Source organism: Mizuhopecten yessoensis, unplaced genomic scaffold, assembly GCF_002113885.1.
Source record: "Mizuhopecten yessoensis strain PY_sf001 unplaced genomic scaffold, ASM211388v2 scaffold4611, whole genome shotgun sequence".
In the NCBI taxonomy this organism is placed as follows: Eukaryota; Metazoa; Mollusca; class Bivalvia; order Pectinida; family Pectinidae; genus Mizuhopecten; species Mizuhopecten yessoensis.
The window spans coordinates 359,851-386,171 of record NW_018405633.1 but is presented as its reverse complement, the minus strand read 5'-3'; the positions used below and the strand labels follow the sequence as shown (position 1 = coordinate 386,171).

Below are 26,321 nucleotides of genomic sequence, written 5' to 3'. Positions count from 1 at the left end.
TAGCAATGTATGTTGGCTTTTGCAGAACCCTCTCCTCAAATCATAGTTAGCCCCTCTATTACTACATGAGGGACCTGTAGGTTTGCACAGTGCAATTCTTACAGAGCATACTTTACATAATCTGTTAACTATAGTTTCAATTTTTTTATGACATACTGAAATAGAGTCTCTTGTCGGACTTTGTCAAGTTATTGCTCTTATTTCACAATTTGTCGATTCGTTCTCATTTTTGCCGACACCTACAATTGCCAAATTTTGCCTACCAGTGCCTCTTCTGGTGGTGGGTTGTCAAGTACTGAAATTTGGTCTTGGATCCAATAACATTGCTTGGTCATAGTTCTTGGTTCATTACTGAGAACAGTATGGCAATGCATTAACTGCTCACAAAATCTTGCATCTATTTTTTTGCCACATACTAAATATGCATTTGTTTTCTTATATCCTTCATCAATTTCACAAATACTTTCAGGAATAAGTTGCACCCGACAACATTGCTGGATATGACAGGGTGATGGATTTCGCCGACTACCTTGGGAGTCTTTGAGACCATTCTATATATTATGGCCCTGGAGTGTGGTGAAGCTAACCATATTATTGAGTTGTGGGAGGCTTTATCCGACTATGACAGACTGCGGACCAAATTTCCAGCCTGGCATCGCTCTTACCAGATCACTGTTTTTTCTCTCTTCAGTATGATTAATTTTAGAATTGGCTTGTCTACTTAATAAATGAAAATAAAAAAAAGTTAACAACTCATCTTTCCAGAAATACCTTCAACCTGAAATCATCTAAAACTATCAGAGGTTTCGGTAGACCTTAACTTTTAAATTTGTAAACATGACACTTAGTCCAAGACTAGGATATCTGTCTTTTTAAAAGTTTGACCAAAATCTGAAAGGCAATTCTTGAAAAGAAATTGAACTTGTGCTGGTCAAACAGGTTTGTCATGGTGTCAATCTTCACATGTTCAGAGCCATACAACTTTTAAGGCCCATCTTGTTAGCAATTTATGAACTTTCAAGATAGCTGGAGAAAAACAACAACACAATACGGTATAAATATAACAACAACAAAGTCTAATTTTCATAAAATGAGTTACTTTACTTCTATCCACTAGTGGTCAATAATCCCATAAGCAAAGTACAAAGCTGATGAGAACATTGGACAACACAAGCCTGTATCTAAATCCAGTCTTGTTCAGACCATCCACGTAAGGCAGAAAGAGAGAAAGAGGCAGAAGAGGAAAGAGAAGTGATAGCAAAGAGAGAGAGAGAGATCGACTGTAGAAGACAGACATACTTCTGGGATCCACTAGTGTTTGAAGCTTGTTAGTTCATCATGTAGCAGCGACCAATTGCCAATATAGCAACCGATTGCAATATACCACTACCCCCCCCTTTGTTTATATAATACACTGAAACCTGATTTCTGTACAGGTATGAAAATAATGTTTAATTCGCTGTGTACACAAAGCCAACTAGTTTTCTATTTCATTAAACACAAAACTTACCCCCTTTAAAATCGAGTTTGGTTTATATATGCTAGACAAAATAAACCTCTGTACAATAGATGCTAAATGAGTGATAAATGGTCGTTTTGAATGAAAATGGAACAATCAAAAAGGTTACATGTTCAGAAAATCTTACTGCATGTAACGGTTGGAGAATAAATGTGAATAGATGGCTATTTACAATGAAAAATGCACCATTACTGTACCGTCACAGCAAAATGATTCTCTGCCAAACACTCTCACATCCAAAACCCTAACATATTCAAACAGATGAAGGGATGAAGGGAATAAATACAACTCCCAAACCATTGTTATCTGGTCAATCTGATACAGCTCATCAACAGGTATTTACCATTAATATTTACATGTACAAATATTGCCCTACCGAGACCTACTCAAGCAGACAAGCTTCCAAGGCAAATAATGCAGTCAACATGATTTAAATGCCTAGAAATTTTTAAGACTCGTTCATCAACTTTAAATGCGATATAAAGTAAACACAAAAATTCAAAAAGTAAGAAATACATACTTCATGCCACAACACAGTAGTCTTCCAACAAAAAGAAAAATATCTTTTGTCTTCGCCAAAATGGGTGTTATATCGGTGTCATCACACAAGATATTACATCAAAATTATCCCCTAACTGAAATCGTAATATACAAGTTAAGCTCGTAAAGACAAATTAAAGGGTCCCTGGATTTCACCACTCACAATTTTATACCTGATCAATCAAATTGATCAAGGTGAAAATGTTATATATATGTCAATATTACACAACTATAACGCTCGGTGGTAAGCTGAATGATATAACATACAAACGTATCACTGTGTAACCAAAATATTGGTTTCACCAGTCCACCATAACGATCTTTCCTTACAGCACTTTTAAAAGAATATCACAAGAATTGAGAAAACGTTTGTAAGGAGTACCAAATACCCGGGACTAGGAAAGATATTATTTCAACACCTGTGTGTGCATTATTTTAGATACTCAATTACCCATAACACATATCCTTTTTCCATTTCCAATAAAATGTTTGATCAGAAAAAAATAATGTAAATTATCATATGCTACATTGAAGAAAACAAAATACAAAACAAAGAAACTCTCACTCTTCATCAATCACAATTAAACACATACACCCCAGAGAGATGATGAAGTCATTCCACACCAGCCTCAATATAGGCCTCCCGAGTCGGGATAAACCTGCTGCTGATGGTTGTGCCCCTTTTTCTTTTTCTTCCCGAAATATTTTGATTTTCGTTGCACCGACCCCTGAGAGTTGTACTGTGACGGGGATCGCTGAAAGTGCTGTTTATGATCATTATTTGACATTCCATTGTAACCGTGGTTATACTCATGCACGAGAGGTGGTCCGTTGGCAGGAGGCTGCTGTTGTTGTACCTGCAGTGGTGAGGACTGAATCATGTTAAAGTTTGAGTTTCCATTCATGGTAGAGTTGAACCCTGTTTGGTTGGGTCCCTGGGGGCCGTTGATATTGGAATTAAACCCTGTTTGGTTGGGTCCCTGGGGGCCATTGATAGTGGAATTAAACCCTGTTTGATTAGGTCCTTGGGGGCCATTAATTGTGGAGTTGAATCCTGGCTGACCTGGCCCCTGAGGGGACTGCTGGTAGCCAGTCGTGTGACTGGCTGTGTGGGGATGCTGTTGTTGCAACGCTGGCTGGCTGTAGGAGGTCACCTCATTATTCAGTATAACATGTTGAGCAATTCCAAGCCCTGAAATAGATAACATCAATATGGAAATAAGGTTTGAAGGTTTGAATTCCGCTAGCCCCATGCGTGAGGCTAGTATATAAGTAATCTTTTTTTTCGATGTTTGGAAATATACAAGCAAAAATTTGAATGAACAAATGCTACTGTCTTTTGTACAATTTTCATAAATGAAAGCCAGTAACATACCTTGGTCCGTACTCTGTTGAAGGTGTTGCCCTGGAAAGACCTGTGGCTGTGGGGAGTGAGATGCAGGAGGCCCATTACTGTTGACAGTAGGCTGTAGATCCCTGGAGGGAAATGTCTGTATGGACATCAGTGACGGTATCTTGCCTCCCTGTCTCGGGGAGGGCCCCCCTGGGGGAGCTGGTCCCGGGCCATTCTGCATGGGCGGCGGTGCCGCCTGTACCCCAGCAATGTGTGAGTGGGGTGGCAACATTCCTGGAGCCTGACCAAGTCCCTGGCCATTAGGAACAGGGGGAAGTATGTGCCCTGGTCCCACCATAGTGTGAGGCGGCATCATGCCTGGCGCTGGTCCATTGAGCATAGCCGAGTTCTGTCCCATTATATGGGCAGGCTGGGCTGGATGTGGGCCCCCGTGCATGGCCATGTCTGGTTGTAGTGGTGGGTGGAGGGGCGGTTGGCCTGTGTGTGGCTGGGGATGGTACATGGGCTGCTGAAAGCCTGGGTGATGTGGTGGAGGCTGATGAGCAATCCCTTGTTGGGATGGGGCCACCTGCTGCTGCTGTGCCTCTTGTCCTTGGTCCGTATATTCTGCGTGGACAAAAAAGTACAACTGTATAAACAATATATCACTGACAAGATCCTTTTAAGTGTTTTGAATTTCAAAGACTTATTCAACTTTAGAGGGCCCCTTTTCCCCAAAAGATCAGCATTTCATACTTTTGGAATTTTATTTTTTTGATTTAGTATGCTCCTATTAAGATTTAAATTTCCTTTTTACTCAGACAAATTGCATTTGCTTTAAAATACATGTTTGATATAGCAATTAAAATCATCCTGTGACATCAAAGAATGAAACCAAACCAAAGACCCAAACACCCACAACAAAAGGCTCAATCAGGGATGCACAACACCACGGACAGAAAGTTTATGTCAAAGCTACAGAAAATGTTCATATATTTGAAATGCAAAATGTAAATCAGTCAAGAAGAGTTTACTATAGTATTGCTATTATAAAAGTTTAGTACTATTTTCCTATGGTATGGCTATTATAATAGTTTAGTATATTTTCCAATGGTATGGCTATTATAATAGTTTATTACTATTTTCCTATGGTATGGCTATTATAATTATAATAGCCATATCATAGGAAAATAGTAATAAATTATTATGATAGCAATACCATAGGAAAATAGTACTTAACTATTATAATGGCCATACCATAGGAAAATATACTAAGCTATTATATAGCAATACCATAGGAAAATATACCCAGCTATTATAATAGCAATCCCATAGGAAAATAGTACCAAACTATTATAACAGCCATACCATAGGAAAATATACCCAGCTATTATAATAGCAATACTATAGTAAAATAGTACTAAACTATTATAATTATAATAGCCATAGCATAGGAAAATAGTAATAAACTATTATAATAGCAATACCATAGTAAAATAGTACTAAACTATTATAATTATAATAGTTTAGTACTATTTTACTATGGTATTGCTATTATAATAATTTAGTACTATTTTCCTATGAAACTGCTATTTTAATAATTTAGTACTATTCAAAACAAAAGGCCAAAGAATCTTGCATTTATTGTCACCTGGCCAATTTGGAAGTGAGGTTGAAATCTGCCTAGTATCATCATAGGAAACAAATCTGCCAATTAACTCCTGCTGACCCCACCCCTCAGGAAGGTTAGTCCCTTTAATTGTTCGACCATTTTATCAACAAAGGAAAACCCATGAAAAATTCACACATATTGCTGTGTCAGTAATTATAGGCAGGGTCAAAACAGTATCTAAAGTTGATAGCAGATTTTCAGGATTTCTATGAACACCACAGAAGTAAGGCTGTTATACAGCAGCAATGCGGCACGGACATCCGCTGTGCTGTAGAACTCACCCTGACCGCTGGTTGGGACTGCAGAACGAGAGGTTGTGCGGGAAGGAGGAGGAGGAGGAGGGGGAGGGGGTGTAGTGAAAGATGATGATGCTGATGAAGCTGCTCTGGTCGTGCTAACAATGGTGGTGGCGATGATGCGGCGTATATTTCCATCTAGAAAGTAGCAATTTGTCACATTTCATCTCACTCAAATCTCACACGTGTTCATTCACTTAGGATATGTAAATTTATGGAAAACACTATCAAATTGACTTTTTTTTTTAAGTTTTAAAGAATACATACAATCTAACAAACTGCTACTGTCTAATTCTGATGATTCTAAGCAAAATATTATAAAAGTAATTTACCCTTCTTAACGCAAGTCCAGATATATTTATACAAGTATCTGAATGAAAACAATGCTGCATAGATATTGAAAAGATCATGAAAATGAAATCAGAGATTAGAAAGATGAGAAAAGTGTTCAAGCATAACCTATTGACTTGCCCATATAGACATATGAACCACTACACCAGTGACCTACCATTCTTTTCCTTCTGTGCCTCTTCCTCCGTGTCATCAAATCCAAACTCTAGTTTTAACCTCTCAGTCAAGCTCAGTGGTTTAGCAGGTTTTTTCACTTCAGTCGACTTTCTTCTGACGAGGTCTGAAGAGCCTACAGAAACATATACATTGATAGTTTATAAGCAGGACTAGCTCAGGTACATTGAACAGATATCAATAAATACATCTTAACAACTTTTAAACCTTTAATACAAAGAACTGTTTTTATGCATCCACCAATGCAAGAAACCTCCCTGGCATAAACAAAGACAATGTGTATTTTTCTTAAGCATAAAATATATACCAAACCACTGATTTTCATAAATACATACTGACAGTCTCAATTAGCACTCCTTATTTTTAAGCAATGTTTTAGTACACAGGTGTCATCATATACCTTGTATTTAACTGAATTTAAGCATGCAAAACAAGATGCTTACTTTTAAAATGATATCGAGAGGAGTCTTTTGGCGGTGAGGAATCAAATAGTGGTAGCGATGGCAGCGATGGAAGTCGTCTCGAGTTGTGGAGGGATGATGAGCCACGAGATGTCGTTGATGAGGATGGCTTGTTGTATGATGAGGACATGGATGGAGATGGCATGAATGACGGTGAGAGGGATGACGGCGATGTAGAGGGATATGATGTGTATGATGATGAAGCTTGGGATGATGATGATGAGGAGGAGGATAATGGACAGCTGCCACTTGGTGTGCTCTTCTCCTTGAGTCTTTTCCTATACTCCAATAGGCTGACCTGTAACAAGGCAAAACATCCACAATTGCTTCATTAACTGGTAGGAATGAACAAAAATTGTGAAATAGATATTTGTCTGTTGTTACAAGTGAAAATACGCAAAGACCATGATTTCATGTTATCTACCGGTGTTGGTTGAAAAAATCTGGTACCTGAACCACGTAACAGTACCTTCAATCTGGAGATTGTTAATGCATCAAAACAATTTATTCAGTAAAATTTGAATTTGGACTATTCCAGATATGAATATATGTTGGAGGGTGCTTTTGAGACCTGGATGAGTGCAGTCGTATTTGAAAATTAATATGAACGAGTTATCATCCTGATTCTTACCTTTTTCTTTGTGGGTGGTGGGGGATCTGATGGAACAGATGATGATGCTAAATGCGAGTCTTCAGAAATACTAGATGATGATGATGCTTCCCCATTATTTTCTACTTCATCAGACATCACACCAAAATCATCTAATGACGGCGTGTCAGCCTCAGAAGTATTAGGTAAACACATAGAGCCTGTAACACTGGGCAAGCTGTCCTCCGAGTAAACCTCGCTCTTGTCCATTTTAGATGAGACAGCAGCCTCAGAGCTGTCAGCAGTATCACTATTGCCTACCATGTTAGATGTAGCATCTGATGCACACACTAGCTCTGTAGATGATACCCCGACATTGTCTGATGATTGTGATGACACAACAGGTGACACACTGCTTGGTATCACCGATGACACAACAGATGAAGCAGAGTCTGATGATGCAAAGCTTCGTCTAAAATCATCAACTGTTTGTGAGGACACTACAGATTGCACTGAATCCGAGGAGGCTAAATTCCTCCTTTCACTACTACTGCTTACGTCTGATAAACAGCTCTGAGTCTTCTCATCACTACTGCTGCCTACTTTCTCTCCTGATGTATCTAAGGAAACAACAGAAGAGGAAGAAGAATGTCTTACCGACTCGGAGAAATCACTCACAGATTCCACTAGTGATTCCTCCGACTGATGACTGGGCTCCACTTCCTGGTTACTAGAATTTAATAAATCTGTCCTTGATGAGCCGTAGTCACTATCTGTTGACTGGTCAGCCAGTAGTATGGCCACTCTGTCCGAATCACTGGGCCGCCTGCCCACAGACTGGTCGGTGTCCGTACTGCTGTCCACAACAGCAGCCTCCTTCACCTCAGAAGCTACCACAGAGTGAGTGACTACGACATTACTACTGCTACCACAGTCTGCCTGAACTGTCTCAAGCATTCGTGGCTGCAACATTTTGTTCTCATCCACCTTGGATGTACTATCACACAGAGCAAGTTTGTTGTCTTGAGCAGATTTCCCTCCCCCCACATCTCCCATATTAGCACTATCTTCTGTACTGTCCACCTGCATGGACTCCTCAATGGAACCATCGTTAATTTCACCTTCCTCGAGTTCAGACTCCACATCCTGTTGCCTCAACTCCATATCACTGTCGGCCAGATTTCTCTGTTCCTGAATACTGTCACACTCCGACTCCATGGGTTCGGCACCTTTCACCTCCATAGATTTATCACTACCTACATGGGTCTTACTGTTACTAGCACTATCACTCGCAATATTACAAGTCACAGACAACTCGGCCACTGCCAAGTCTATTGTTTTACTACCAGAAGTCCTGTCTTCTATGTCGTTTTCGTCTGCAGCATTATCACTTATCTGTTTAACATTTGATCCTGTTTCATGAAATTCTGATTCAGAACATTTTTCAGTCACTTTTGTCTCAAAAGAATTTTCATGTTCTGTTTCAGAGGATTTTTCATGTATGTCTGTTTCAGGTGATTTTTCAAGTCCTGAATCTCCGAGATCGATCGAATTCCTCCTACTAGAAGTCCTATCTATTGAATCACATGTTTCACTGTCTATGGAGTCCCTGCCTCTCGTAGATTTGTGTATAGTATCACTCTCAGCTTCCTTTGACACAGCCGTACTCTGAAGTGAGAAATTCATGCAGTGACTCCATCTTTCTCGGTCAATAACTTCTTTGTATAACTTTGTCTAAACAAGATTTTAAGGCAATCATTAAAGGAAATATTCACAACCAGAATTGCATGTTTAAATGATTATCCTTAAGATTAAATAAACATATCACTTATTCCTACAAACTTCTTTGTCATTGTCCAGGTTTTCCAAAATTTCTCCACCGCTACCTTTCTCCGAACAATAATTAAATATTAAAATGGTCCCCTAGATGTTTAGTACATTATCACAATACATCAAATTATACAAATGATTGACATGTTCAACTTACATTATATGTTTGAAAACAGCTTGGGTAATTCATCATTCTTAAAAAACCCTTTTTATGCCATTTTGGTGACAGTACCTCATCTTCCTCCTCCTCTATGACAGCTGGAGTGGGGTGATAGTCAGGCTTGCCCTGCTCTACACTATCTTCAGCCTCGACAGACACATTGTAGTCCAAGCCCACTGAAGAGCAGGTTGCTGGAGTGGACGGAGTCTGTGGGATGGGTTGGTCACACGACTCCCGTGCAAACCGCCTCTTTTTCAATGGTGTCACAAAATCTGAAATCCATTACAACAGAATTGATTTACCACTGCCTGTACATGTGTTTACTTGACACTTTATCACTGGTGTACATGGGTTTATTTGACAGTTTACTATTGATTTACATGTATCATATTTCACCACTAAAGTATCTGTATTAAATATTAATATGGAATTTATTCATTAATTTGATAAAATGTACAGCATATTCTTCAAGTCAGATACATAAAAATAATCAAAACCACAGATAATCTCTACGTTTTTAATAATTGAACAGCTGAAAACACTCTCAATACTGAAATATGTTATGAAAGTTCATTTTTATCTCAATTTTCTATGGTTTATGTATGAAATGGAACATGAAAATAGCGGGAGGTGACAAAACTTACCACCAGGGGGAGAGGCCCCAGGGCTAGGGATACTGGGGAGGATGTTAGGGGTACTGACAGCAGGGTTGGGGCTTGCCCCTCCGCTAGTCGCCACAGGAGACATGGAACCACTGTCAGGGCCAGGTTTGTCCCACATGGCCTGTCTCAACCATCGCTGAAACAACAATGATTAAAGTGTAGTCACCAACCACTTAACAAATTTTGGAGGATTAAACACACATTATACATTTTCATGGGTATACTGGTAAGGATCATGTATTGATTTTTCAGTATTTTTTCTACCCCATGACCTCCTATCTGCAGTTTTGAGGCATTATACCTTTTTAGCAGATCCTATACTGTTGTCTAGGCCTGCCCGTGCACTCCCCGAGCTGTGACTGTTGCGGCGCAAATGATCCATGCTGTTACGTGGGCTAGGTAAACATGTGACAAACATGGCATTGTCTTCTACTGCCACCTCCAACGGCTCCGTCTTCAGGCAAAGAGGGTTGGTATCCTGTGTTTTCTCACTCAGCCACTCGCTCATCAAGTGCTGCAACACATCAATCATGAATCACTCAAAACACCATAAATATCCACCTTGTCAAACTACTAGCCCCACTGTAAAAACGTTTGTAGACAAGGGGATTATAGTTTGGTTTTTAAAAGCATAGTATATTTGCAATTGTGAAAAACTTATTCTTATTCTGATTTGCAGAAAAGATACATGATGATCATTTTAATTCCATGAATAATCAGTTTAATATACTGACAAACCCATTCAACATTTATTACTGGGCTTGAAAATTTCTGATTGAATTGATTGACATTTCAAATCTCAATATACACGGAATGATTGAAAATTTGAAAACGAGTAAAACATCAAGAATTTGAGGGAATACACCTGAAATACTTCCTATATCAATCACCTTTTTTGTTTTCAAGAACTTGAAAGATGGTGGTGTGGCTAGGTCTGCAGTCTGTATGGCGGGTGTAGATGGACAGCTGGGCAGTGTGTTACTACTCTCATCCTGGGAGGTTGTGTCAGAGCTACAGCTGCTGCTCATCCTTCCCCTCCTCATCTGCAGCATATTATTCATGATGGAGATGGGAACTGCTTGTTGGACTACATTTTCTGTACTGTTGCAGTTACTGCTGAACCGACGCTTCCTGGACGGCAAGGTGTTCGTGGCCATTGAGCTGGCCGTCACATTTTGTGAGATGGCTTCTAGAGTACAGCTACTTGTTCTGCTCTTCCTGGTGTTTGTCACCACAGGAGCCTGAACAGGAGGGCTGGGTGTCACAGGGGCCGACAACATCTCAATGTCAGATCCTCTTGAGCTACCAGTGTTTATTCTGCTTTTTCTGAAAGTCATTAAATATTACATATACTATTCTGATCAAGTTTTGACGGTTATTATTTATGCAATTTTCTTTTCTTTTAAATCATCGGAAGAAATGTTGCTTAGTAGTAGTTTAGATTTATAAACTATTGCCAATAAATAATGGATGCCCCCCCAAAGAAATACACCTTCCATGTAATGTGGAACCCAATTATTATTATCTTTACCTTCTAGATGCAGCCTTCTTTGCCTTTCTCCTGTAAAATAATTGTATAAATAAATATAAAGTTTCAATTCCCAAAACAAAAGGAACAATTTCATACTTGTAAGATCTAGCCCATAGGCCGTTTCATTCATTTGCCCAATCTATATTTTCATAGTAAATTTTCAAAAGATTTCTCTAGTTCTGACATATATCTACTAGCCCAATACGTATGTAAACCAAAGTGTGACTAAATATTTTCCAAAAACATCCCTTTTGGCATTAATTCTGGAAAATGTAGAATTACTTACGATTTTGGTTTACTTTCCCTTTTAACAGGTTCCACCTTGTCCGTTTCCTCGATCTCCTTTTCAGAGACATTTTCTCTGGCTAGCTCTTTTGAATCCTTTTCCACATCAATTTCTGGCTTGGTAACTTTCTCTTCCTTAATTTCCTCACCGGTGCACTGCAAGGAAACAAATTTATACTTACTAAATCTACATAAATGTAGGCATGTTCTAACTGATGAAGTCAATGCCTAGTTGTTTCTTTTGGAAAACTGATAAATCGAAATTAAAAAGTTGGTCATGATGAATTATGAACTTGACAATCATTACTACCAACAGCTATTTACACTGTCAAAATAAAAATTTGAACAATTCTGCAAATCCAAGCAAGTCGTATTCAATTTCCACAAGTGCTGTTAATCTTAACAAATCTAATATGCTTAGGCCAAATAAAATTAATCACTTGGTTATCAGGCCAATTTTTTTCAAAATAGGTGCGACAGGGCAGTATTTTCTCTCTCTCCATTTTACATGGCAAAAAACGAGACGAGGGCGTTTTTTTTTTATTGTGTAGTTTGTAAAACGTTCATTGTGGGCATTACCTTGTCTTTTTATAGTTGTGTAGAGCCCCGTCAAAGAGCAAGCCTCCGAAAATCCCCCCACGATGTTCCAGACAAGAATCACGAACCCCCCATTCCTTATTTGTACCAAAATGAGCGCAATATTTTTACACAAGTCTAATAAGTCATAATCATTTTAACGCTTGCCTGTATCTCAATCCTTATCTTTATTCAAGCGTTTTCGGGACTTGGGTGACTAACGAGTAAAATCGACATGCGGAAAAAAATTCCGGATTTTTTTAAAGATGGCGGCTGGCCCATACACGATTTTTAAATTTTTTCTTTCACGATAAAATCGGCAATGCGCACGGGCCTGAGAACCAAGTAATCTTTTTTTTTTTGGCCTTGCAACCCAATAGATCAACCAATCTTAATGCATGCTGTAATGCAGATAATCTAAATGCTTTGACATAATATCTGCTACACAGCCAGAGTTTAACCCTGGATTGGCAGTCTAACATTGGAATGATTTCAGATTCAGATGTATTTATGACTCTCCCACCACTGTCCAAAACAGTGCGCTAGAAATGCCTGAAGCTTATAAGAATCAAGTTTTAAGAAATTGTTGATGGAAAATAATCAAAAGAAATTTCAAATTAAAATGCCACAGGCTCCATTTCCAAATATTGACAAAAAGAGCTGAACTAAGCTCCTTTATAGTCTGCAGCTGTTCTGGTTGTAGAAGTCATCGACACTGCAGTGGACAAAGAAAGGAATCTCTCCAGCTATTAACAAGTAAAGGCTGAAACAGCTGTTACAATGATCTTTTTATCCTTTAACAAATACTATCACATGGGAACATGTCCGACTACAAACCTCAGCTGAAGTGTTAGCATTATCTGATGTTGAATCATGTCTGTGATGCTCCAGGCGTGCTAGTGCTTCTTTTCTCCTTTCTTCTCTTTTCTCTAACTTTTCAAAAGCTTTCATAATGGCATCCATCTTTCTTTCTTCCCTTGTCTGAAGAATAGTGAAAGTTAAACATACATAGAGTCTGTGGCTCATTATCTTCAAATAACTTGCAACTGGAGTATTTTGAATACAAGTGTTACAACATGGGAAAGGAATCAAATATGATGAAAGAAGAAAGTGAACTCTATAGAAAACTGATTTTCAAGCGTCATAGGGAGAGGGCCTAGTTAGTTGTCAGAATTTGTGCCCAATCCCTTTGATTATTTCTTTAATAAAATATGTATGAAAAGTGTCACATTATGTTTGTTTTTTTTTATATATTTTGTGCGATTTTTGTTTGATTCACAAATGCATTGGTGGATTGTTACACTTCTACTTACAATCTTTCAATCAGATAGTCCTCATACCACTTAACATAAATGTCATATGCATACCTTGGATATTTTGTTTCGTTTTTCTGCTGGTGTTCCTGACGACACATCCTCGGAGTCACTGCCTACATCCGACACAATTGGAGGAGCTGGGGCTTCAGCACTAGTTTGCTCAGAACTAGTTTGCTCAGCACTAGCTTGCTCGGGTTCCTCCTTCTCCTCTACCACAGGGTCTGTATTTGGCTCCACTATTTCCTACAGGACAAATGTGTCAACATTATTTATATTCACGGTAACGATAGATTTACCTTTAATATAGGGAAACAAAATTGCAAATTCAACTACAAGTGAAAAATTCCCAGTTTATCTATCCATGTCTCTGGTGCTGACATGCATTATGTGTCTAATATGTACATATAACATTTAAAAAAAGACACGATTCACAGAAAGGTCAGCCGATTGTCTGGTACATGCTTTATGTATATTAACAGTTTAAAACTACAAGATTATCACATTTTACTACTACATGTAGGTGACAAGCCACATTAAAAATCGGTTCATTATTATGGTATGGCCTCAATTTTGCACCCCAAGTGATTCTGTATATCATGATATGTGCAAACTTTGGTAAAATAATATGCCTAGACACATAAGATCATTGAAATTGTCAGAAAGTTGATCTAACAGATGCATCATTTATGAATTTTCTCTTCAAGCCAGGACTGTAGTACCTTTTCAACCTCCACAGGTGGAGGAGGGACCTCTATTGGAGCCTTTGGAGGCAATTCCTCTACAACGACCTCCTTCTTTACGACCACCTCCATCATCTTTTTGATGGACGACTTGAGGGGTGACTTGGTAGGAGACTTCACAGGAGACTTCACAGGAGACTTGGCGATAGGCTTTACAGGTGTCCTAGGCAAGGATTTGTCTTTTCTGTAGTAGACACAGAATTAACACAACTTGTTAACATCTCACAATAACAAAATATTAAGAGATGATGTTCAAATGCAAAAAATCTGACTAGTAATATGGCATAATAAATGTAATATCAACCAAAGGTACTGGGAAGCACTACTTCACTATAACAAAGACATGTTACCAAAAACAAATCTGAAAAATCTTCTTCTTCCATTCTAGCCAATACCTTGAAATTTTAACTGTACATCATATTTGCTTCTATTTTCTGACAAAAACAATACAAAATGGACTTACTTATTTTGAGCATTTTGTTTTCGCTTGAAATGTTTTGCTACAGGACAGTTGTTTCTAAGGCAGGCACATTCAACACAGTAGGAGCTGTAAAGACAAAAGTGCACAATACAGCAACCTGAACAACTCACTTTAATATAATCACTTTTCATCTTAGTGCTGGGTATCACCACCAAATCTGCTTCATGATTTAATCTCTTTATCAAGACATGATATGAAATTCTTACATTTTTTCCTCCTTATTCGATTCAATTTTAAATATACATCTTTGATTACATGTCAATTTACTGAACCAGCGTAAGTTGTCATTATATAAGATTTTTAAATATTTATATATACATCTCCTGTCCTAGCAAATTTCTTGATTTCCCGAGGTCATTGGGTGGGTGAACATTTTCACTAGTCTGAAGCCCAGGACTAGTAAACTTTATGCAAGAGGTAGTAAACATTTCGATATATTTAACATGAAACTATAGATTTGACTAGAAGAACTTTCTTCAAAATCTTAACATTTTTCTAAAGACGAATTAATACACTATGTCTTGTCCTTTAACAAAAATAAATGCAAGAGATTGTGGCAGTAGACAAGAACTTACCAGTCCTTGTAGTTGTAATCATATGGTATAGTGATCTCTGAGCCTCTTGGTATGACTTTAGCAGAGTATATGAAGAAATTCGCAACACCTTTGTCCATAATATGCCGAACCTAGAAATGAAAAAGATTATTTACAATGTTTATTGAAGTGTAACAGGGACCAAACATGCATTCACCATAAAGTTTTGATAAACAGAGAACAGTGTGAATTGAACAATTCCTCATGTGTGACAACTTTCAGCAATTTAACAAATTTCACCTGCGAGATATCCTAGCCACTAAAAAAGGGCATGTTTTCTTTGAAATTTGTTCAAAAAGGGGATCTGAGACGAAACACAGGTAATTTATAACAAATTAAAATGCTGGTGGCTCTTCTAATGTTTGAAATTAATTTCTACAAATGTTCAAATAGACACCCTTTAAGGTGGTTGCGATGATTTGTATGTATGTGAATATGTCATTGCAGAGCCATTCAGTTTGTCTTAAATGAATTACCTTGACCTTCTTTCAAAGTCACAAGGGTGAAATGTGCTAAAATATTTAAACACAAGATGTGTTAATATTGTGACATTTTAATTGCTCATTATCATGTTACTGTTTACTAATGAGAGTATACCGGATTAATAATGACATCAACATGTGACCTCTGGAACCCTAAGATTATGTGGTCTAAGTAGAGGCGTGATAGTTCAGATTGTATGCCTCACCTCTGCGTTTGCCTTGCAGGATCTCCTGATAAACCTGGCAGTGCTCCCATAGGAGGTGGCATCTACACACAGTTCTATGTTGTCATACTTGTTGTAGAACAATGCAAAGGGATTAAACCTGTAAAAGTAAATTATATCCTTACTACAGCATACTCATCAACCAGATGAAAACATTCATACATTTATATGCAATATTAAAACCAGCATTTTTTCCAAAGAGCAACATTATCCCCTTGACCCATTACATACTGGGATGCTGTGCTCATTCAAGGTCACAGGAGTCATATGTATGGAAATATTTTAAAAAAAACTTCTGAATTAACTTTGTTTTGATTAATTCATGCTTTCAATGTAAAAAGAATTTTAACGGGTCATTGAATACAAACTAATACATGCAAATCCAAACTTTTTACTGCAGTGAACCTTTGCAAAGTCACAATGTTGACAGAAGTTTGACAATCACCACACCATAATGTCACTTTAGGTCAGGATATTTGATTACAACGAAATCAATACATCACACTTACTGCTTAAAGAAGTTATCCTTGTCAAACTGTTGTTTCAGTGTCACTTTTCCAGTGTATTCTATAATTGGCTCTCCCTCTCCAATGGTCTCAGATGCCTCCAAACCCTGCCAAAAAAAGGGAGATCCAAAATTATTCAGGATTTTTTTTTTAGATAAACAGTTTGTGTTTTTTTCAAAAATACATAAAATAAATACTTTGCAGAGGTTTTTATTGAATACCATCTCTTCACATTTAATTGGAAAGAACTCAATTTGTTAATTTAAATCCTTTGGATAGTATCATGTCTCTTCCCAGACAGTAACTGGTTTATCTGTTAACAAACTAACTGTATATTAGAGGACAGATCAGAATACCTTTCTGTTTTTGTTGACATCAGTGACATGACAAAGCTTGCTCTGCAACTTCCCACTCAATGGATGAAGGTCATCAGCCTAGAACAAATATGTTAACATTTTACACTCCCATTTATCTGGTGTTACTGACATCACAATATTTCTTTTAAAACTGACACAAAACATCATTTACTACATTATACAAAAGCTGCAGCCATAATTGAAATAATCAATATAAAAAAGCCAATTGTGGTACAGCTGAACCTGCTTATTATGATTTTCTATTTGCCAGAGAAAAACATAATAATAACCGATATATTACCAAACGATCAAGCTATTTTCGATTGATGTTAGGTTGTCTGAACTGGAAGTGAGATGCCCGATAATCTTCAGACATAGATAGATGTGGAAACATGGGAAGATGTTAATACAAATTGATATTGCAATAAATTGTTAATTGTTATTAATATCATCTAGTATCATTCTACTTTCACCTTCAAAATATTTTGAACCATTCCTAAGAAGTATCATTATACTACATCCAAGCAAACCATACCTTAATGTAACAGACAATAGGGAGAAAGAAGTGATAGATATAGGAATAGTCAGGAGTTACCTAGTTTGCGATGAAAAAGTGTTACATTGTACCATAAACGTAATATTTTGCCGCACTATGTCAATTTTGATCACGTGACAATCCCATGCCTCAAAAGTTGTGCTGTGAAAGCAATTTACATAGACAAAATACAACAAAACCCACCAAATATTCCCCATTACTTTAGCAAAAATAGAGTACATTTTGAAATTTGAATAAATTCATTAACTTTGGACCATTTTCCAGCACCATGCTGTCAGGACGGTGTCCAGATTTTGATGCTTTTTCAACGTAGACACAGTGAAATTAACATGCAATGTGATAAGGAAACTTTTATTTTAAATGATAGAAAACACACCACTTGAAATCGGCATGGTTTTTCCCACACAACGTGTCAAGATAACTGTGAATATCTATAAAATGCATGCTTGTTTTCTATCAGAATTTGTGCTAAAAAATGTTGGTAAAATAGCCATTAACTACTTCTGTTTATACTTAAATATATGACCGACATGCGAAGGTCTATCGCTTTCCACTGACTGGGGTGTAGCAAAGTGTGAAACACTTACCTTGACAGATAGGCTGTGCAACAATCACCTCAGGTGATGTACATTTATTTAGCTAAACCTATTATCCAGGTGTCACACACAGACAAATTACCCGAGTTTTAGCTTATTCACGGTAGAAAACCCCCCATTAATAAGCAGGGTTCAACATTTGACCATATCGTTATAAAGTTGGGTTCCACGGTACAATTTTCTTAGAGCATATCTTTTCCTTTTTAAGTCAACTTACTGGTTGACCATTTATGCGTATGGCCATAAGTGCTTGGATGTCTGGACTGTATTGATTTTCTATTGCCTCTTCATATTTGTCAACCCAGGGACTAAAAAAATCAAACAAAAATATCATTTACAATTCTAATAGCCGACTCTTAATTAAGGATTACTTCATGATCAGTAAAACAGGAGTTAATTATAGATTTTAATTTTTCATTGTAAATCAACATTCAGTTCCAATTTCTCTGCATTAGTTCTGTGGTTGTCTGTTGTTTGCTCACTTTCAAAATTTACCTTTAGTATTAGATATTATCTTGGATCATAAAACAAGAATCTACTGTTTTAGCCCATTTGTGTCATTCAGTCAAGAGTCTTCAGTCTTACCTGTAGCTACTATCCCAGGGATCCTGGGCGTTTTCGTTCATCACGAGAGTCAATCCAGGCTTTTTGTTCAGCTATCAAAGAAATAATACAAATTGAAATGGAAATAATTTTGTGCAACTTTAATATTCATAGCTGGACATCTTAACTAATTATAATGAACAAATCAAGTACAAAAGCTTTTCTTATTTTGCATTATACACATAGGTAGGCCAATTGCCAAGGCTATGCATTCCTAGTTTCCAATGGAATGTTGGAGTCAAAAAGCCATAGCTGCTTGCACATCAGAGAGGGGTGAATGACCAAGGTATGAACAACTGTATTATACTGTACAAGATGACTGGAGGTTTGGCATACAAAGCAGTAACTTGACATGCGAACACAGCATGACATATGCTGATTTAGCCTTTTAGACACATACATGTTTTTCCATCTAATAAAAAACAAAACTTACTTTGGATTTATTGATCTTTTTGCTGATGGCTTCCTTAATGGCTGTTTGCTGTTGACAAAAAATAAATAAAAATTAGAAATGTATGTAGATCCCTCTATGTATTTTTGAACATAAAACTTTACATAATGATGTATATTTAAACACTTCACTTTCTTTCCGTCAATAAAGAAGTATGAAAACTGAACCTACTTTTTGCTTTTTGTCTGCTTCTTTATTCTCTTTTTCCTTTTTTATGTTAATATCTTTCTTATCCTTCTTTGGCCTTCTTAACTTGACATCATTTTTATTAGGAGTGGTTGGGTTGTTCCTGTCACTGCGAACTCTGGTCTTTTTCCTGTTTTTACCCTTCTTTGTGTTCATGAGTTGTTGAGACATTTGCCTGTTCATTGCTTCTTCCGGGTCTGTATCAGTAGCACTAGAATCTGTTGGAAAGAAACATGTGGGTGTTCTTCAATTGAAAATTGCATTGATGTTACAAATAGGTCTTTTTTGTTACATATAGCATCACTTAGACATGTCAAAGTCCATGTCTTCACAAATCGACAAGATATTTAAGATAAATGAGTCAAATTATTTAAATGAATTGCAGCCCTTATTATGGAATACTGCCAATTTGGAATAAAGAACAAAATTACGTCGTTTCAGAGTTAATGAAATCATCAGTGCAACTTCCACTCCGTAAACCTGATAATCTATAGAAACTGAGACCAAATTCAAAGGCAATCTGTGGCATCTGTGTTCCATATTGGCACAGTGGATCAAATATCAGCACCATGAAATGAAGGTCAAACACCAGAAATGGTAGGAACAAGTCTTCTAATCTTATCATCCATTTGTTTAACCAATACTAAATCCTGTACCATTGATGAGAAGCTCTTTCCTCTTGGTCTGCAGTTGTCGAGCTCTTTCTCTGTCTAACACCCGAGGCTCACAGATTTCACAGAAATAGGACTCAGGAATGTTGCTCCTGTCAACTCCCATACAGTCTATGTGTTGCCAGACACTGGAACAAATCAGAATTTATAATAACCTGTAAACAAACCTTAATTTAGCCATCATGACATATCAAGTGAAGCACAGACACCAAAATATGGATTGGTTCTGTGGCAGCCATACAAGTTTTAGACATGTTATTAGTTGTAGATAGTTGTTAGCCTTCCTTCTGTCACAATTACGTTCAGGTTAACCGACTACTGTGCATGAAGTCTCAGCTGATGTATTCTCGTTGCATATGATACTACAATTTTTAAATCAGTTTTAAACACTTTCAGAATCATACACAAACATTTTGTTTTTTCATCTAATGACAAATACATCATTCTCAAGTTACCTTCAAAATGTGCTCAAGATGTGTACAGTAATGAATATTTAGTTAAGCATCAACACCAGGCATGCCAACAATTCCTACCTGCATTTGTCACAACAGATCATGTAGCCATCGTCATGTGTGTAGTCACAGATACACCTGGTAATGCTATCGTCCTCGACAGAGATCTCGCGAGCCACCTCTGTGGCCGCCACAGCTGGCACCATGACCACATCCTCCACCTCCAGCTGGAGGCCCTTGTCCACTTGTGGTGGAGACGGCGGCTGGGGTGGAGGTGATGGAGGAGGAGTAGGAGGCGGTGGAGCACCATAGTTGTGATCCTGAAATAATAAAATTGATTTACAATCATTCTAGCTTTCTCTCTTTATAAATCCAGTAAAGACTCAATACTTTTCTCTCTTTATAAATCCAGTAAAGACTCCATACTTTTCTATCTTTATAAATCTGATAAAGATTTAAAATCAAAAAGTATATCTATCAATGCAAAAGCCAAACTGAATGCAGCAGTGGTGATCCTCTTTCATTTTTTTGTCATTTGACCCTGAATATAGTTGTAATTCAATCGTGTAAGAAATGTTCATTCAAAAGACTCCTATTGAAAAGAATGCTCAAGGACAACATTTGATATAAAATATGAACTTACTTGGTAAGGCAAGCCAAAACATCCCGGGTAAGTCTGGGGTATCATGTAATATTCTCCTGTGGGACAATCCACCACATCGGTGCTGAGACAATGCAAAGAAACATGAGACATAATAACAAACTGTCATCAAAGCTGAGACAAGAAAAAAGAGTGTAGTCAACAATTTTTCAACCTGTATTTTACCCACAAAATTGATTAAAACGGAATTTTAAGATATCCCCCCCCCTCCGTGTTCTCCCCAGGCTGTTTTTGCAGCATGGCACCATGCTCCTATAATTTCTTGCCATGCTGCTATCCTAGATCTTCTCCGCTATATATTCATAGTAAATCTAAAGTTACCATGCTGCTTTGATTTTACATAGAGTGCTGCTTTAACAGAAATATTGAAATACCATGCTTCTTTCAAAACATTCTGGGGAGAACACTGCAAAAAGTGCTGTGAAATATGGATAATTTTCAAGATTGAAGACATTGTCTAATGAAGCTACTTACTCGTTCGCCACATCTTTTTGGCCTCCATCATTTGTATGGACTACCCCTAGCCTCAGGACCACGCTCATCGTGAGGGTTCTACATTGGGCCTAATCATGGTAGTGGACATGGAAATACACGTGAACAGTCTCCTCCATTCCAAATAAAGAATCGGAACACAACCTGTAATGTAGGGGAAAACACATTTTATATACGTATATATACATTGATATTAATCGATACATCTGTAGTTTATTTTATGCAAGAAATTCACTTTGTTCAGGAAAATTTCAACAGATTCTCATATGTATCTAAATTCCATAACATCTTCTTATTTTGCTTCATGTATGTGACATGATCATGCATGGCTATACTATTGGCTAATATATAAAATTAGATTAGTGACGTCTCTACAGATGGACCTAAATCAAGACACCATACGTGCGACATTTGTTGAATGAGCTCCTAGGGAAATACTGTCTGGCTGTTATAAATTCTGTATCAAGCTGTAGACACATGTACACATACAACAATTATATACAGTGTAATACCTTTCCGATAAAGTTGGGAAAATATGTACACTCTCACAGAACACACAACACTACACCTGCAGGCACAGTACACTAAATGTTTATATCAGTGTTAGCAATTCAGCATAAAACACTGCAAAATATCACTGTTTTATTTAGGAAATGTTATTTTATCTATTTGACATAGCTATTTTATTGTCCAAACCATGGCCATATGGCAAAACTTATTAGTCTTTTAAGAAGCTCACCTTAAAAATTATATTAATAAAGACAAACTTGTACATGCATCTAAACAACTATCGCTCATTGCATAAACTTGTACTAACTATTCAGTTAACATTTTTCTATAAAAATAAACCTTGAATGTGTATTAACAGATACATTGCAATTTCATATTAACAAAGTGTCTAACAAGGTACCCCATGTGTACAACACGTGTAATCAGATGCTGCCTTTTTTTTAGCTTGTAAATGAGTGTGACTAATAACATACATCACTTAGCTTCAGCAGGCTGTTCTGTTTTCACACAAGTATATACTGTCCGTGCAAGCACTTGAAGATTTAGTAGCACATATAATTTTGTACTCTGTATATTACTGCATTTTTCTAATCAGAATGATTAAACAGGAAAAGACAATGCAAGGAAAACGTCTAGTTTGTACTATGTACACATTTCTATTGATGTACAGCTGTGTAATAATAAAAGCAGACTTATTAAATAATGCCCCTCGTTGAGCAGAATTTTCACTGGGATGATGGATACTTAAGACGCATAATTTATTCCCTCCCAAATATATTTTTTTACAGAAGATGATGTGCACATTGTCAACGGTCATGTATGTATGTGCACACTACAAGCGTCAGCGCTCTAAAGTTTGCCCACTTCAGGAGAGTAATGAAGTCAGTGCAGCGTCTGATATGCGTTTGTGGTGGCTTTATAACTAACATATGATATTGGCAGACAAATGTAAACATTTGTATGCATATATGGAATCATATAAATCATAACATCCACAGAAATAAAACACTGTATTTTAGCGAAGCTGTCATTCATGGCATGCCGGCTTCGGGGGTCATAAACTTTATATTTGGATTACCTACTAACCCAGAGGCAGATTTTAAAACATTCCGAAAGCCAATTTGCAAACCTACCTACAAATTGTATAAATTCTAGCATAAAATATTAAGTAATATGATTTTGTAATTAAAAGCATTTATTTTAAATGATCTTTATATTTTTCTTTCCCTCTCCCTGAATGTTTTGTAACATTTAATTCTGCTTGGAAATATGGAATGGCCGCAGTTTTAAGCGACCAGCATCAAGTTGACTACAGAAAAAGATTGGAGACAGAGTCTTGCTAATCAAGATGTGTTTAACAGCATATCTTTTCAATTTAAATTACTGATATAATGTGCATATACATCAATGATTAATCACATCAAATGATGAATAGTGACATCATGTAGTAACACACAACAGGAAAAGTATTTGTTCATCTTCCCTTATAACATTCCTGATGATAAGCTTCCGTACAGATGTATCACAATTGAATGACAGGTGCTGATGATGTTACATTGCAATTGATGTATGTCAGATTTAGAACTGAAAGTGAAGGCATTGTGACAGACAGAACCACTGAATCTTTGGAGTTACACCAGAAATCTTTAGAGTTACACTTGAAATCTTCAGATTTACACTAGATGCGCCTGGATTCAAAATCATAGTAAATAAAGGATACAGACATATCTTTTCCAAAAAACAAACAGAAAATATTAATTCCTATTTATTTAATGGAAGTATTGGGGAATGCTTGATTAAAATCCTTGATATATATGCACATTATTTAATTATTGTAATAAAACCTTTAATACATGTAATATGGAATTGTGTAACAGCAAAACTGGAATGTAATTATTAACATTGAAGAAAATATAACCCTTTCAAAAAGCTTTGATGAGAGCCATTTAACTAATTATTAGAAGCAAATGATGCAACTTACAACACTGTTGCATGTGCACAGAACAAATTCTGTGTGTAAATGATCTTTTGTTGGTAAGGATGTCTCAGTCTAGGAAATTTAATATACTTTGTAAAAGTATGTAAGAATTGCACTTGATTCCGGTGTCATAAAAATATATGTCTAAAAAACATCAGTCTGCAAACTTTTGGAATGAACTCCAGTACAGAAATACAGCTTAAATTTCCAGAAACTTCATGTCCCAGACAATAATATTAACCTATGAAATAAGCTATCTATAAAGGGAGATAACTAGGTTATTTTGCATGGATATTATAATTGATATGACTTTGTCCAACATACCGAGCTGTATTTGTCTCATTTTAGTCAATCCCAAGTAAAACAAGTGGGATAACAACTGCTTTGAAACATCAGATTTATCTTACGAACAATTCTGGTCTGTCATGATCATCCACTATACTGAACACTTTAAATTTCCATTTATACGTATACAGATCTGATCTTGCATGTTTACTTTTGCATAAAATCTATTTGCTGAAGCAATTAACGTGTAGATAATTGTTGAAGATAATTAAACTTACTTAATTGGTCACAAATTTTCATCAATTTTTAACCGTTGGACAGCCTTGGAGATGTTTTGCAATTTTTTAGGTCAAATAAACTTAAATTTTCCCTTGAAATTTGAAGAGTCAAACTTGTACATGTTATTTACTTTAATAGGCTAATAGACCCATGAGTGAACATTCAACTTGGAGACTAAAGAGTCAACAATTAAAAAAGACATTCTGAAGGGTCTACTAAAAGCCCTGCTGGAGTATAATAATGGTTGACCAGAAAACTTATGATAAACAATATATTTTCATTTAACATCTATTTTCTATTATTTCTGATGAAATCAGTTATTCCCAGCATTGAATTATGTATTCTACAAAAATATTTACAGATAAATAACCAGTGTGTACTGTATTGCAACTTTGTTTAAGGTGAGTCATTAAACCTTGTTGCTGAATCATACACATACGATAGGCAAAGAATGATGCCATGATCAATTATTCATGTAGCATAGTATGAGGTCAAACATCAACACAATTATTAAAACGATAAGTTGGAACAACACTGATCATAATGCAATCGGGCAATACTGTCCAACATTAATATTGGATACAGGAATATAAGACCAAAGATATCACATTATCTTATTAATTTGTCACTTTTTTACTTCAATTAGACATGGTAAACGAATGCGAGACAGCATCAAAATGTGACACTGAAACAATTGGATTGAAAACTGGAACTGAAACACTGATGTTTCACTGCTATTGTTATTTGGTTATGCATAACAAATACTAATAGTGAAAGAATAGAAATGAATATTCCTTATCATCAAGCAATACAACAACCCTTGATATTTTATAAACAATAAATATAGACTTGTTTTAACGTCTGAAAACAAGTTTTTTAATCTCAAACCAAATTTTCTGTTATAATGTCAAAAACGTTGACACAAACGTTATATAATGTTTGTTGCTAACAAAAATCACAGACATTCACAATTCTGTTCTATGGATACGAATCAAACCAGACACTAGTTAGATATATAGCAAATGCTAACTTGCGTATGCTTTGGCTATGGAACAGCAGCTATTGAATGTCAAATAAAACGCAAACATACAACTGTAGGACCTTCATGCTCTCTGACAGTTTCCATAAATGCAAAAAATTATTTCTATAAATTAAAATGGAGTTTTGACCCTGCAGTAACATGTTCACCGAATTCATTAACATAACAATTGCACGACCATCAAACATAATTTGTGTTTCGATTTATAGGTCACTAAATAAGAAGACACAATTTTTCTGAAATGCACTCGTAAGTTCTTGTTAATAAACTACTTAACAATGCTACCAACAGGGTTGAAAATCCAATTAAGACGATCAAACATTCCCAAAATTCAAAACCCCCGGCGCCATTTTGACTATGGCGGACCAAAACGTTCGATAAAATTAATTTTTAGCTCCATGTATTTTTCTAGCTTCTACAAATGCAAACAATCTGCAAGTTACTGCATACTCACCAGTAAAATATAATTTTCCTTGCAAAACACAATTACATGTCAAATTGAGTGTCCAAAACACAGACCAACTAGTGACACTCTAACTGTCAAAATCGTAAGACTGTTTAGAACTGACGATCTTGTTTACATATCACTGTTCACAAAACGCAGCAAATAAAACGCAATGTCGACATGCTTTACGTTCCAAATGACAAAGATATAAAACTTTTCACATTGCACAATAAAGTAACATCCATGTCTGCCATTGAAAATGCCTGACAGCTGTCTGAATGGGCCTATACTAGTCTGAAACTGACTTATTTCTTTAATCCTACAGCCGCCATTACAATTTGTTATTCTACGGGTCTGACGCTACAGTAAAAGGGAGGGCCAACGTCCGGTGATGTCATTTATCATATATCGAAACATATTAAAGTATTTTTCTTAAATTT

The 26,321-nt window shown here is 36.6% G+C and overlaps 1 protein-coding gene across 3 annotated transcripts; it reads right to left on the bottom strand.

The window, feature by feature from the left end:
- Positions 1-1,077: 1,077 nt before the first annotated feature.
- Positions 1,078-26,225, bottom strand: LOC110449432 (histone-lysine N-methyltransferase 2E-like). 3 transcript variants are annotated; one of them, XM_021496303.1, is made up of 29 exons: positions 25,891-26,225; positions 21,328-21,489; positions 20,836-20,917; positions 20,274-20,512; positions 19,726-19,868; positions 19,055-19,287; positions 18,866-18,913; positions 18,415-18,485; positions 18,047-18,137; positions 16,678-16,755; positions 16,325-16,428; positions 15,798-15,915; positions 15,092-15,201; positions 14,499-14,582; positions 14,015-14,219; positions 13,347-13,538; positions 12,817-12,960; positions 11,405-11,559; positions 11,119-11,148; positions 10,478-10,913; positions 9,889-10,101; positions 9,570-9,723; positions 8,923-9,197; positions 6,978-8,603; positions 6,329-6,644; positions 5,869-6,000; positions 5,346-5,498; positions 3,435-4,019; positions 1,078-3,251 (listed from the first exon to the last, which is right to left on the bottom strand). In XM_021496303.1, exons 2-29 carry the CDS (start codon positions 21,393-21,395, stop codon positions 2,689-2,691), a joined length of 6,648 nt encoding a protein of 2,215 aa, XP_021351978.1. In that variant the 5' UTR covers positions 21,396-21,489; positions 25,891-26,225; the 3' UTR covers positions 1,078-2,688. The 3 variants fall into 3 exon arrangements, with proteins under 3 accessions (XP_021351978.1, XP_021351979.1, XP_021351980.1); XM_021496304.1 differs by having other exon boundaries at positions 8,998-9,197; XM_021496305.1 differs by lacking the exon at positions 5,346-5,498.
- Between the last annotated feature and the right edge of the window lie 96 nt (positions 26,226-26,321).

Coding starts and splice junctions, on each gene's coding strand:
- LOC110449432 (XM_021496303.1), bottom strand. CDS start 21,395: ATGAGCGTGGTCCTGAGGCTAGGGGTAGTCCATACAAATGATGGAGGC. Junction 14,220..14,498: donor AAACAAAATGCTCAAAATAA/GTAAGTCCATTT, acceptor TGTCTACTACAG/AAAAGACAAATCCTTGCCTA. Junction 11,560..12,816: donor ATGCTAACACTTCAGCTGAG/GTTTGTAGTCGG, acceptor GTTTCCTTGCAG/TGCACCGGTGAGGAAATTAA.